At 32.4% G+C, this 15591-nt stretch overlaps 1 protein-coding gene across 6 annotated transcripts in view; it reads left to right on the forward strand.

The window, feature by feature from the left end:
- LOC129800021 (1-phosphatidylinositol 4,5-bisphosphate phosphodiesterase epsilon-1-like) overlaps positions 1-15591 on the forward strand; it is a 248331-nt gene that overhangs the window by 129746 nt on the left and 102994 nt on the right. For all 6 annotated transcript variants that reach the window (XM_055844374.1, XM_055844370.1, XM_055844371.1 and 3 more), the window contains exon 4: positions 14049-14197. In XM_055844374.1, the coding sequence (XP_055700349.1) occupies positions 14049-14197 (149 nt within the window). The remainder of the gene's footprint in view (positions 1-14048; positions 14198-15591) is intronic.

Below are 15591 nucleotides of genomic sequence, written 5' to 3' on the forward strand. Positions count from 1 at the left end.
CCACAAAATTTTGTTTTAATTTTACATAGGGTAAGTGTGCCAAATGTCGGCATAGTTGCATGCAAACGCCAAAGTCTCAAATTTGAAATATAATATTTTTAATACAAACTGAATATATTTGCAACTTTTTTATAAGGAATTTTGCTTGGTACCTTGTAGACAGTTTATCGTCTTTATTTTCTCTAAAATCATTGTTAATATATTTTAAAATGAATAAAAATGTAGGCATAGCATTGGTGGCTATTTCGGCCAACTTCATTTTCATAGTTCCTTGCCCTTCCGGTATTCTTACAATGTTTTTTCAGATCATCTTGTTCGTCGAAGCGACATTTTTTGTCATTTTTTGCATTGTTTAATCTCTAGAGTATGCAAAACATAAAAATTCATGGAAATTCGAGGAATAAAAAATGTGGCCGAAATTGCAAGCTGGTCGGAATTTGGTACACTTACCCTAACTCTAATTTAGAAAAAAAAATAATAATTTGCAAATTTACAAGTTCATAAAATGCGCGTTATACAATTTTGAAAATTATATTCTTCAAATTTGCAAAGCATAATGTTTCAGTTATCTAAAAAATAGATAAGAACTCAGAAAACTTGGATATGTTTTAGTTGAAGTCAAGTCAATAATTAAAACATAAAAATTACTTTTAAGGTTGTTCATAAAAGTTTATGTGTAATTACAATAGAATTTCAGACAAAAATTTATTGAATCTAGCTTAGATTTATTAGGGAATTTTAGGACCTATTCAACAAATCCGAACTTGATCCAATTGTTTGAGAAATTCTCTCTCTTGAACCTTTAACCTTTAGAAACTTAACGATATTAGAGAAACTGTGTTAGAAACCCAAGTGAAGAAACGTACAAAATAGATAGGGAACTCTCCGATGATGGATTTGAAATCAGTTCACAAAGAAAAACACTTTTTCAGTCTTTTCTAAAGCTTTCGGTCCTGTATATGGACCTTCTTCAGTGGCTACAAGGATTTATTAATTAATTTTAGAAATTACACCTTAAATACAATGTCGGTTTTTCTTTTAACAATTCACACTTCTACTTACTCGACTAAACTATGTTTTTCGTACTTTATGAGGATCGTTGTTTTGTGTGGGATAGAACAATATTATCAATTAGGAAGGTTAATTTGATAATTTGAAAACTTATTTTAATTTAAACCGATATTTTCTGGATGATTCGTGACTTCTTGATTTTCAATTTCCCGAGAATACTTCAATAATATGATACTTTAACAATTATAATGTCTATTTTAATTATTACTAATTATACTTGGTTTCCACTGACAATTTATCTCAAAATATACCCAATACACTCCAGATGAAAATGATGTAAACGATTAAAATTTTTTGGTGAATAGTCATTTTAAAAAATTGTAATTGAAATAGGTTTTTAAATTAAATTTAAAAGAAAATAAGAATCATCAATTAAAATTTATTTTAAGGATTAGTTCAAGTCTTAAGGCCTCTACACACTTGGGCCTTACTTGGAGCAATTAAATTTTGTTTTTTCAAAGACAATTTCTCCTATTATTTAGGAAGAAACGTCATTTTTGTAAAGGGAAATTTTTTTCGAAAATTGTTTCTAATTATGTAAATGACATTAAAGATTTCCCTCTTAATTAAAGGGATAATTGCGAAAAATTTGCAGAAATAGCCCAAATAAAATAAGGAGATGAATTTCTTCCGGATGTAACAAAAGGTGTAATCCTTTTAGAAGAGGAAAATACAGAAATTGTCTGTCAAAAATGAGAAAAGCACTTCAATACGCTTTTCTCAGCATTTGGCTATATTCTTTAGGGCTACAAAAATCGGCAATTTTACTTTAATTAAAGTTATAATAAACATAGGTTTTCTAAAGAAAATATTTAAAAATTTTAACTTAAGCTTAAACTTTAAGATTGTTAGAGTTACGTCAATAGAACTATCCACGATTGAAGTAATTTTATTAACGTAAATTTATATTTTCTTTACGTTAAATTATAATAAATCAGGTGGCAAAATTTAACTTATTCAATAGGGTTAGGGCTCATAATTTTGGGCAGTTTCTTATTTTGGACACTTTAAGGATAAAATTGGACACTAAAAATAAATTGATTAAAATTACGGATTTTTATTTCAATATTTGATGAATAATGAATTCTATCTAAATATTTGTTCTTTTTGGAAGATTTTAACACTAAATACGTTAAATTTTGATTATGATTTGAGTTGAAATTGCTTTGTTGAAAATTCAGTGTAAGCAATTGCTTACGATAAATATGACAGAACTTGTGTTTACTTCAGTCTTATTTAGCTGTGGTGAAGTACTAACAATGCATCTTCGGTTTTTTTGAGTGATATTATGGAATATTCATTGAATATTGTGTTGATTCACGTTAATGGTGATTTGTATATTTGACCTGAAATGAGATTTGCCTTATGAATTAGATTTTTTGTGTGAAAAATGGAAAAATTTTCTAAGAGATTCACCAGTGAGTGGATACTCCTTATTTTGGACAGGTGTTTTTCTCACGAAATTTCGTGAAGTTTTAGCTTTTTTGATAACTAGGTTGAACAAATGCCTGGAGAAACAAAGGAGCAACATCTCTACGAAAGAAATGTAGTGAGAAAAGCCTTGAAATGCTCCCGGAAAGGCCAGGGAATGAGCGAAACCGCACGTACTTGGAGTATTGAAGTCAACTCACTTTAATGAATGATATGGAAAGCTTCCGGGCTTCTTGTGACATTTTACGTTTCCCTTACATGACCAGGCAGAGGACTTGGTAGGATAGCTTATTGAAATGAAGAACAATGGGCATCCTATTGAGGCGGATTAGCTGTCCAAATTTACAGCCAAGTTGTCCAAATTAATAACAAAGTCATCCAATATTCGAGTCAAATTCACCTCAACATATTAATTCATTTTTAAACGTATTAAGACTAATTTTAGTAAAATCAAAGACAATAAACCCTTGCTAAGTTTCTTAGCAAACCTTCTGAAAAGAGAGTAACAAAAAAAAGTCAATTAATATTGAAAATATCGCGCTTCAAACTGAGTACATTGATGCTTGTAATCACCTTGTCCAAAATTATGAGCCCTTACGTTAAGTGTTTTAATCTATTTTGATTCTGAAAATAAAGATCATAAGATGCAAAACAGCGATTAATGCAGAGTCCTTCAAAGATCTCAGTTGCTGTCTCTAACCGTTCTCCAAAATCCCAACTGTAAATATCTTGGCCCATGCCAAGGTCATTTTGATTATACTTAGTAAAATTAAGAGAAAATTTGGTAGCTTTATAATCTCAAATAATCACAAGTATTGAAAGCCTACGGAGCTTTCTGTTAATTTTTTTTCTCCCAATTACGTAAAAGGTTAGAAAGAAATTTTACCCAGCCAGACTAGCCCATAAAGATGTGAGCAAATTACTGTTGGGGGAAGGAGAGAAATTTTAATTGGAAATTTAATATGTATGGAAAATTATGAGTTTTAATTTTATATGTTTTTCTCCTTCTACCCCTGACTCAAAAATTTATACACCAATATTTTGTTACACTTCGCCATGACCCTCACTGTTTGGTGCTATTTCACCTTTATCGGCCAAAAGGGGTCAAATTTATCTTGTCGAATATTTTGCAACCCTCTTCATCTAGAAGAATTGATAGCACCAAAAATGCGCCTTAAATAACATAGACCTCCTCTTCCAACCCCCAAAAGACACAACAAGAACACAAGAACACACCCCTAATTGCTTAAAGGTAACACTTCCTCTTGCGTGATGTATATTTGTGGGTATTAACATAGCATCGTCATTGTATACATTGCGTATTGTTTCTAGTCCTTGGTATAGTAAATGAAAATTGTCATTTTCCCTAATTTTCTGTCACGTTTTCTAATGCTATTTGTGTATATAGTACGAAAGACGAAAGTCATTATAAAGTTGCTGGTAAAGCTTTCGCAGGCAGTTGCACCAAACCGCTATTCACTTAGCGCGGTCTTGCTAGAGTGACACAAACTGAATTATCATAATTAACATTTTTCCTCTACCTCAGCGTGACTTTGGGGGCTGTCTTTTATTGCAAAGTTGTTTTGCTTGGAACTCATACTATTTCTCTCAAAGTCTCTTGTCGTTGGAGAAATACTTTTGAGAATTCTCAGTGAGCTTTCAACAGGATAAATTTCAGCAATTTATCATCATTCCTGTACTTCATCTTTTGCAATATTCTAGATGTTTTGAGGTATTTTTTCCTGAGGAATATTACTTCCTTGTTTTTCATTTGAGTTGTGAAATATTTATTTAGCAAATTGGTAGTATAGTGGCATCATTAGTCTTTTAAATTATGCCGTGCGGAAAGATAGTTGTGAAAACACGCTTGTACATTTATGTAATACATTAGCAATGTGTTTATGAAATAAATCAACTTCTGAGAAGTATAGTATTAATTTCTAATACTCAAAATTAACAAAACGTGATTTTATTCAAATTGTTGTTATTACATAAAAAAAGATAATTATAGTTTAATCTTTTGCTGATCATAACCTTGTTTGTGCTTTTGTTGGAAGCTATGATTCCTTCATTGGAAATTTATTTTATTTCATTTTTTTTAAATACTTATAAAAGCTTTTAAAATTGAACATTTCTTGGTTAGAAGTTTACTAATTTTGTATCACGTACCGCTGTTGTCTTAACCAAATTTTATTTCAAGACATTTTTCACATAAATTAACACGTCTTTTAGTATGGTTATTGGCTAGAATGTGAAAGCGTTCAAAGCTCCAACCAATTTGAAAACAAGAAATATCAAATGAATAATCTAATAAAATTTTTATGTATGTGCGGATATGGAATTCAAGATATTTTTTTTTATTTTTAAATACGTAATTAAGAAATATGTTTACAATATGTCGGAAAATTTTTAATTTATTCATTTATTTATAAAATTTTTAATTTACATCATAAATTAAAGATCGAATTGATCTTCAGTTCTTTTGAGATCGGGCTACTTTTTAATGCGGGCGGCTCGGCAGTTAAATTAAAAATAAAACTCTATTGAATATTTTCAAATTTCCTATGGGTTTTTTTTATGTGTTGTAATTTTTCATAATTGAGAATTTTTCATGGAATTTAAAATAAAATAAATTATGCATACTGCATAATTTAATATGAGTATATAGACGAATGAAAAATCGTTGAATTTTAAACAGTTTCATACCCAAATTTCTTTCCAATCTGAAAGACATTTCGGTCTCAAAAATCCCAAATACCTAAATTTGAGAGAGTGTACTAGCTGTATATCAAATTTTTAACGATTCTAGGAATTTGTTAGATGATTATGTTTATGTATGAGTTTTCTTAACGATGACTTACATGAAATATATTTTTTGTCTGTTTATTTGAATTTGCATTTGCTTTCTTAATCAAAATTTAGTCGTTCTCGAAAGCCTTAAAATTCTAAATAACAGACATTTTTAACACTTTAACGACGAGTCTCTTTTGACGGACCGAAAATCAACAATACAAATTAAATCCATGAACTAAATTTTTGAATCGTCCTACATCTAACCTTTACTGAGAAAAAAATAGGGTGCAATTAACTTGTTTTCCTCAGAACTTTAACACTTTTTAGATGTAGAAATATATCAACATTTTTTAATGTTAATTTGACACCTTTTTAAGGGTAAAAATAACATGAAAAGGATAACTTTAACCCCTAATACACCTAAAAATGGTAATATTTACACCGATTTTGGATCAATACTGCAGTGTAAAATTAACATTTCCGGAATGTTATTTTAACTTTTTCGGATTTCTTCCAGTCAGTGTTGGAAAGTCCAACAGAATCTGATTCGGTGTATTTTTGCCTCCACGAACGATAGGGACAAAATTAGCCCAAAAATGTAAATAATTTTTCTAACAATACCAATGAAAGATAATTTTTGTTTTAATGAGAAATATTATGTATAGTTATTGTAGTTTCTAGTGCCAAGAGGTTTTTGCTTAAGAAAAAATGAAAATATAAAACAAAAATTTATAAAAATCATTCATCAATGCGGTAGTTTGAAAATTCGTCCCTTTTAAGTCTATATACTTACAACACTAGCAAATAATTGGAGATTTGCAAAAAAATATTCTAGATTCCTACATCCTTCTACTTACGATTGCGTACATAGGGGAGACTGGAGTAAAACTTGTTAAAACGCATATTTAATTCTTTCACGAGCTCTGAGAAAACTTAAACGTTTTATAATGAGCATATTCTTATAGGAAATTTACTGCTCTACGACATTGCAAAAGACTATATTCCTCTATCTCGAAAGTAATGTGATTTTCGAATCATTTTTTAAAAGTCGATTTTGTGGAGATTCTCAAAATGGCTGGGGCAAATTTTGTCAGTCTTCGGATAATTTGTGACGTTTTACTCTCGCTCACGTTAAAAGTATCAAATATACGTATTTTATAGGAAATTTATTCCTCTACAACTTTGTCGAAGAAAATTTTTCTCTATCTTAACGAGAAATGTGCTTAAATTGAGCTAATCAGTATTGATATTTTCTGTAAGCCAAATATTCCAAAAATAGGGCTCAAATTTCATTATCTTTTTTATTTTACATAATCCTTCCTCGAATCCCTTGAAACTTTGTAAGTTTAAGAAGGTTCGTGAAGGCTATCTATAATTAAAATTTCAAACCTCAGTCTCTTTTATTTTAGAAAATAGTGAATATTGAAATATTCGTTTTTGACAAATTTTACCCCAGTCTCCCTTATATTAGAAAGAAGTAACTTTAGGTAGTCAGGAAAAATTATTTGCTCTAGCGTCAAAGTCTCAAGTTTGAAATGTAATATTTTAAATATAAATTGATTTTTTTAATTCTTTCTTCTGAAAGAGTGTTGTTTGGAACCTTGTAAAGAGTTTACCGTCTTTATTTACTCTAAAATCATTCTTAATACATTTTAAAATGAATAAAAATATAGACATAGCTTTGGTGCCCTATTTCGGCCACCTTCATTCTCATAGTTCCTCGCCCTTCGGGAATTCTTCCAATATCTTTTTCACGTCATCTCGTTTGTCGAAGCTACACTTTTTGTTATTCTTTTGCATTGCATAATCTCTAGAGTACGTAAAATCTAAAAATTCATGGAAATTCGAGCAACAAAAAAGGTGGCCGAAATTGCAAGCTGGCCGGAATTTGGCACACTTACCCTATATGTCACGGATGACCCAATTGTTCTTAAAGGGTTAAAGGTTTTTCAAAACGTAATAGAACATTATCCTCAATGTTTTAAGATTTGGTGAAAATTTTCCCAAAAACCTAATTTGATAAGAATTTATTTCGACAAGTCGGAACCGAGCATGGGCTAATATAATGAACCCGGTCGTAAACTGATTATCTTTCGGGCTGCAGTAAATTTTTTCAGTAGTTTGGTGAAAATGGACAGTAGAAATTATACTTAATCCTAAAACGGAAATTTTTTATGAATAAAATCGTGAAATTGTCTTGAAAAATGGAAAATTGAAAAGTTATGAGCCATATTGGCTTAATTAATTTAATTTACATTTAAATACTTTTTTTTGTTATTAACTGACCATTTTGATTTATTTATTGATCAAATATGCTGCTCTCCCTCTTTGAATTCTAAAAGTAAAATATTCAATCCCCTTTTAAATTTAAATTGTATTACTCTTAATATTTGGCGTAAGGTAAAGTGCCCTCGAGTCGACCGGTTCCTCGACGCGACCGGTCGTCAATATTTGAATGTTTTAATGGTGAATTTCTGTAAAATTGTCACTGATTCGTATTCGTATTTATTTATGGAATAATTGATCTACTAATGTTAGATCATACCCCAAATATTAGTGCAAACGTAAATAAATTGAATAAATAAGTCTACCGGTCGAATTGAGGGACCGGTCGACTTGATGGTACTTTATCTTATTTAGAGCAATTTTGATTATCTATAAATGGGTTCTAATCAGTTAAATTGAAAAACAAATCCTCCGAAAGCTCGAATTTGCGATTGGAGTGCTTTTAAGATTTTGAATGCTTTGCCTTATCTCAACTTTTTTGAATGTAACATTTGCGTTGTTTCATCTAGATTTTCCAAAATACTCTAGTAAAGTACATGTTAAAAGGTATGTTAATGGAAATGAAGTATTAGCAATTTTCTTAATTGGACAAGTTGGAGTGAGTTTTTTTATTAATCTGGGAAATTTCATGATTATTTTAAAAATTTTACCAATATTACGAAAAAGCAAAAGCTCGCTTAAAAGGAAAAATGCGTGTCGTAGTGGACAAAAAGCTAGGAAGAAGTTTTTTTGCCGTAGTTAGAGGACGATGAAGGTGATTTTTTTTTGCTGTTGTCTTGTCACGCAGATTGAAGTGGTGCTTCCGGGGTGTTATTCTCAAAAAGAAAATGACATTAATATAATTGAGTTGAGATTTTCTTTCATGGGTACTGGCTTTCTTCATCTTCTAAAATGACTTCAACCTCCTGCTAGATGAGAGACCTCGAGGAAATGTGTATGTGGAGGGTATATCAATGTCCTTGTCAACTTATCACTTCTTCCTGGGTGAACCTTTTCACGTTTGACACGGTCCATGGCTTCTTTCTTAGCATACTCACCTTCAATTCTGGCGGCATTGAATTTTCAGTCGGGGCGGGGGGGGGGGGGAGAAGAAGAACCCCAAAAATTTGCAACTTACCCCCTCAGCTTCTTTTTCTGTAGGGTGGTAAATGTATCAAAGTCATCTTTTGATGTTGATGGAATGGGTGAGAAAAATGGTTTGCGATATGAGACAAGATTTCCATCAGGCTCTCTCATGCATATCAGACATGGTGCACAGACCACAGTATATATGGAAATTATTTAGATATAATACTCTTTTTCTGTCCCTCTCTCGTTCCTCTCTTTTATTGTGCAAAATTAAATTTTCCGCTGGGGAAATTCCGAGATATTTTGCATATTAGTAAAATATGCTGCGAATTTTCATTAATAAAAAATGACTGTTATATTGTTGGCAAAAATTCCTCTTCAATGGATAGTGTGTGAAATTCACATGGTCTCGCAAAATTTTCTGTGGGTGGAAAATTTGTTGTCACTTTTCTTCACTACATAGAATGTGTTGTTGTTGATATATGGACATATTTTATGTGGTATCAGAGGAGGAATGAGCTTTTCGAGGACAAAGCTGAAAAAAGCTCGAGAAAAGTTGAGTTACGAAGAGATTGAGATAGATGTCGTGAAAGAATATCAAATTTTTTTTTACCATTTCATCGTCACTTTTTCCCCCTTCCTTTCAAAACACTCCTCGTTCTATCTCCTCACGTTATTATTATTCTTTGGTGATGTGAAGTTATCTCTTTTCAATGAGGTAGAGATGGAAAAGAAATCAAGTGGTTACAGTTCCCAAGTTTAAAAGTAATGTGATTTTTCTGCAGGGCATGTCAATTTCCAATCTGTGTCTGCCAAAGAGAAAGAGTTTTGCTCTAAACCTTGCTCTAAACTCACATTTTATTTCTTTTTCTGTGATACCATACTATAGAATTGTCTTTTCAGTGTTTCTAAAATGGTTTTAGCTGAGATTCTTCACAATCTCAGCTTTTGTAGTTCGAGGTGAAATCCGACTTCGTCAGATTGGACCCAAACTTAGCATTTCCATGTTTTAACACCCACAAATTACGAACGCTAAAAATAAATTTTCTTAGATGTCCGGTCCGTCCCGTCTGATCCTGTGCATTATATGACCGTGTAAATATCGAAAAGCGGTTTTCGGCAAAGGTTCGTTGATGCCTGGATAGAAAATGGTGATGTCAAAACCTATTCACCTCCTTCTAGCGTTTTGGAACATCACCAAATTTTGTATTCTCAATAACTCAGCCCCTATGGCACGGATCAGTTTCATAATTTCAAAAAAAAAAAGAAAAACTTGATGCTTCCGACTCTTCTAACCAAAGCTATAAGAGATCACATATTTTATTTTCAAATGGCCATAAGTTTAATTCTAATTGTTGGAATGGTACGGTCAGTTAGTTATACTTGATGAGGATTTAAAACACGGATTATGACCTGTGTTTGGATTTATTCAATTGTAACTTCACACGACGTTTCGGAGATGTTTGTCTCCTTCTTCAGGTATGGAGATAATTGGGATAAATCGGGTCACAAGGGATTTCTGATACTACCACTTTACAACACTCAGAGCACATGAACACCATGATAGTCAAATGCAGACATTATAATTCTAATTGTCAGATTTTTATAATTTTAGGTGATTGGTCTCGTTAAAATAACAACTCTAGTCTAAGTTGATAGCTATGCAGAGCACCCCTACTTCAGACAACTTAATCGAGCGTCTGATTAATTGAAGAATCAATTTTTGAATATTTAAACTAAATTATTTCAATAAAATCTCAATATGTTGTAGCTAAGGTCAAGATCTTTTCAACGATAGATCGTATTCCCTCCCTCGATGCTCCCTGACCTTATAGGGCAGAATCACATTTACAATATAATGCTCACGTTATCGTTAATGCCTCAGGTATTACGGTAATTGAGAATTTGCGTAAGATTTGCAATGAAAATGCGTAAATTTACGAAATACGGTGAAGTTTTGACGGTGACGGTGAGCATTTTACTGTCAATGTGATTCTGCCCATAATAATCGAAAATATTTTGAACGGACTATATTTTCGATATTTTTTGACGCGATTTCGATAACCTTTGTATCTAATATCGAAAACTTCCTAAAAAGATAAGTCGCATTTATCTCAACTTTATTTTACTTAATTGACGGATCTCTTTATCTAACGGAGACCCAAAATCCATAGCCATAAAAGGGCTTCCGACTCAAATATGTACGATGTTTCCAAATCTCACAACTCCAAGTATAATCGATTGAAGTGCATAATGTAATTGGTTAAGGTCGTGTGGCCAGTCAAGTAGAGTTTTGTGAGCTTTATAGCTAAGTTACTAGAGCACTCGTTCAGTTTACGAAAGAGGTCTCATATCAGTGCTGGGTGGAGGCAAAAATTATTTCTATCTCACTTCGGAGAAAATTGGTTAATTTGAATGTCACTTGCTCTGCTCTGACGGACGATTCTCTATTAACGTCCATCTTAATATTGTACACAAAATCTTCGTAATATTATCTTAGTAACTAAGAAAAAACACTTAGGTGAATGTAGGCATGATTCGCACAGAGTGAACCTTCAAACGATGCGAATTTTCTCTTTGTTTGCAAAGAGCTGACTTACCATTTCTCATCTCGTTTCATGAGCTTAATAATTATCTATCTTATGGCTAAGATTTAAGATTGGCTAAGACTAGCTCTTTGCAAATAAAGAGAAAAATTCCGTCGTTTGACGGCTCACTATGTGAGAACCATGCCAACATTCCCCTATAGTTGTTAATATACGGACCTAAAGGTTCAATTGTAAAAAAAACTCGCACAGTTTTCTGTAATTGGTTGACATTTTCGTTTAAATACCTATATTAGAGTGTGAAAATTTAAAAAGACTTTTATTTAAGGATAATGTCTTTATAGAGACTACGGAGTGGTTTCTTTAAAGTATTAAGTTTCTTTTAATAACAATATTTCAAACATCTATATACTGGATCCAAGTTCGGGTGCTTTATCTGGGCTGCTAAATTAAATACTAGAAAAGAGTGCAAAGGATGTAGGGAATGATACACAATGGTGACCTTTGTGACTCTCCTTTATTCTCTCGTACAATGATTCAGAGGCAGATTGCTTCCTTCTTCAGGTACGGAAAATTCTGAATCTTTAACATAAGGAATTAATAGTGACAAGAAATTGGCACATTTTTATCCTGAATATTCCGTTCCTGAGAAAGGAGGAAATCTGCCTCCGAAACTTAGTTTGATGGAATATAAGGGAAAGTACCCTCGCTCGCCGGTTTCTCGACTAGACCGGTAGAATTATTTATTCAATTTATTTATATTTGCTATAACTTGCTATAATATTTAGCGATGGCTGCCAAAATTCCGAAAACCAAAATCCCGAAAGCCAAACTCCCGAATTTTCAAAATCCTGAAATTGATGAAATTATATGGAGGAAAATGTTTAGAATAATTTCCTAAGATACAGAAGATTTCCCTTTGCCTCCAGCAAGCGCGGGTATAATCGTGGGACTAGCAGTGACACATTTAAGAATTTGGGATTTGAGCATTCGGGTTTTTGGCGTTTGGGATTTTGGCTTTCGGGATTTTGGCTTTCGGGATTTTGGCGTTCGGGATTTTGACCGGGACCTAATACTTAGCGTATGATCTAACATTAATAGGTCAATTATTCAATAAATAATACGTATCACTGACAATTTCATAGAAATTAACCATAAAACACTCAAAAATTGACTCACCGGTCAAGTCGAGGACTCCGGTCGAGTGAAGATACTTTACCTTACACTGAGAAAAAAGAGGCTACGATAAACTTTTTTTCGTCATAACTTTAACACTTTTCAGGTGTAAAAATATATCAACATTTTTTAATGTTAATTTTACACCTTTTGAGGGTAAAATCAACATGAAAAAGGGTAACTTTAACCCATAATATACCTAAAAAGGGTAATATTTACACCGATTTCTGATCAACACTGCAGAGTAAAATGAACATTTCCGGAATGTTAATTTGACTTCTTCGGATTTCTCTCAGTGTATGTGAAGAAATTATGAAGATCATCATCGTGTATTACTCCCTCCATCCATTTTACGTTTAAAATCCAATGCAAAGGATTTTTCTTAAATTTTGGGATTAAGAGCAAAATTATGGCAAAATTATTTTAACTTTGACGGGGCTTACCTTAAGTAATATTAAAACTTATAAAGGCACAAATGAGGAACTTGAAAGTGACATCCATCTGTCAACTTCCCTGGAGTGTACTCTCCATGGCGACTGATGCTCACTAACTTAAGTATTAGTCTTACTTGCCACGAGCAAGAAGAGCACCATGTAACAGCCTTCAACGTCTGTCTATACATAGATGAGAACTTAAGCGTTTCAATGGAAATCGATTGGGTTAACAATTGTCGAATAGTCCGTGCGTTATATAACAATAACTTTTTTTAATATAAAATATTTATAGTAATGTATGTATAAATTGTTAATGCTTACCCACAAAAGCTGTGACTCCTTGGTCAGGAATCGCACCCATAAGCAACTTCTATATAAGAAAGCACACTCGTCGACTTGTTCACAATGTTACACCCGCTGGGATTTTAATATTGAACGTTTGGTCATGGTGTAGAAAAAAGTGAGAAAACTTCCTCAAGAGAAGGACAAACACACCCAATATTTGTTGGGATGGTAGAAAAAATAGTATGAGTGATGGAGTATAGGCTAGATACTCTAGGAAGTAGCAAATCATTGAATTTGTGAAATACAGGCAATCACACCATCCCCTACAGCAATAAATGATCACTAAATAAAGTCCCTCTGTGCAGAAAAATTGTCATTATTTGGCCATGGATTCCTGACCCATAAAAAAAGAGTACACAATCAATACACACCTCGACAATTTACCAATTTTTCCAAGGATAGTACCTTCCTCATCCCTTTTTACTATATCAACGGATAACAAAGCCCGTTCCAGTATTGACCTCGAAGAAGCTATATTGAAAAAAAATCATCTAGGGGATGGGTATAGGCTAGAGTGGTTAGATATGTTGATACTGTTTTGGACTGAAGCAATCTATTGGAAATTTCGTTGGGGTACAATTTCGGTGATGGGTTTTTCGCATTATGTAAGTTTGACAAGAGAATTGTTGAACTTTCCTCAAATGCTTTTTCCGTTCTTTTCTGTGGGTGTGTTCACCAAAAACAACATATAGTGGTAAGACTTTCTGACGGATGATGACCAGCAAGATAATCATTTTTATGAATGAATTTGCCAAGGTTGAGCACTTTTACTACAATCTGTTGGTGAAAGCTCTCTAACACAAAACTCATCTCTTTCCCCAAAACTTCCTTTTTAACTTCCTGATGGCATATTTGATCATATTCTCACAAGTAATTCATGCTTCACTTTCTTTTACAGGTAATTCTAAACAAACATCTGTCGGTGCCACGGCAACTAATTATGCCCCCTCCCATCCGGGAGAACTGGAGGAACTCCAGCATGTCCTACATTTTCCAGAAGAAGTTGCACTAAGAATTACCGATGCGGAATATCAACTATTTTATCAGGTACGAGACTCTATTCTCAAATTATTCCAAACTTTCATTGCAAAAACTTCCTCGTCCAGCCACAGTGAAATCCGTCAGAAGAAGTGGTTAAAGAATATATATATATGACATGGAGATTCCAAGAGGCACTGAGCAATAATCTGCATTGGGAGAAAGGAAAATTGACGAATAAGAAGAGAAAATTAAATTTTAACACTCCAAGATATTCTCATAAATGCAATATTAAATGAAACGATGATCTCTGAAAAGTTTCTTCCTTATACCTCAATTTTCCTTTACTTCAAATGTTCATCCTCAGAAATATTCATATAAACGAACCAATTAAACTAAAAGGAAAATGCCTTTCTCCATTCTCCAGTAAAAATTTCCGGGTGAAATGTATATTTTAAAACATTAACATATTTATGTAGTAGATCTAATTTTGTGCCCAAAAGATTCAAATCCTTTCATCTCGAAAAAATGCCTTAATACAAAAGAGATAAAAAAGATCAAGCCATTTTCAAACTTCCTCATCAACTCTAAGTTGGTTCGGTTGTGTACAAAAAGTTCGACCATTTTGAGGAAAAATACACATGAAACTTTTTAAAAAGAAATTGTGTTAAATTTACTTTTTCGCACCATGATTCAAATATTTATCCATTAAATTTAGAAATGATTTAACAAGTTGTTTGAGAGGGATAAGATTTCATACACAGTATTTTATATATAGCTTTGAACTTAAAAAAGTAATAGGAGAGTGTTGGAGCCTTCAAATATAAAAGGGAGCTTTTTTCTTAGCTTTAAGCGGCGTGCAATGTTAAATAAAGCAGAATATAGACTAAATGGAGAATGCCAAAATAAAAATAAACTGATAAAATAATATTCACATGCAATTAAATATTTAATTCTATAAATTAATGGTAGTCCACTTCACTTTCTGTGATTGGTTTGGGCTTAAAATCATTTAAAGTATTCAAAGCCTAAGCGAAAAGCGAATTAAAATCAACATTCACACTTAAATCTCACCTACATAAGCTCAGCTAAATTTGTCAGAGTTGGATTTAATTATTTTTGTATAAATATATTTTAGTAAAAGGGTCTCGAGATGCCATTATTTTTAAGAGCATTTGGCTCTTGGTCAGTGAGACCCCTGACTCGATTGTCACAGCTATAAAGAGTGAGAATGGACGCCTCTTATTTAAAAATCGGAAGAGTTTAATTCTGCTCCATATAAATTGATTGAGAGACCGAGGCTCTGAAAAGGACCTCTTCTAGATACTTTGTAAACTGATTAAAAGAATTTGTAATAAAAAATAATATACAAAATATAAAAAAAATCCTAGTACATCAAAATTAATAATTATTTAGAAGTATATCGAAAATTACACAATAAATTAGATGACACACAAAAAAGA

This window comes from Phlebotomus papatasi, chromosome 1 (assembly GCF_024763615.1).
Source record: "Phlebotomus papatasi isolate M1 chromosome 1, Ppap_2.1, whole genome shotgun sequence".
In the NCBI taxonomy this organism is placed as follows: Eukaryota; Metazoa; Arthropoda; class Insecta; order Diptera; family Psychodidae; genus Phlebotomus; species Phlebotomus papatasi.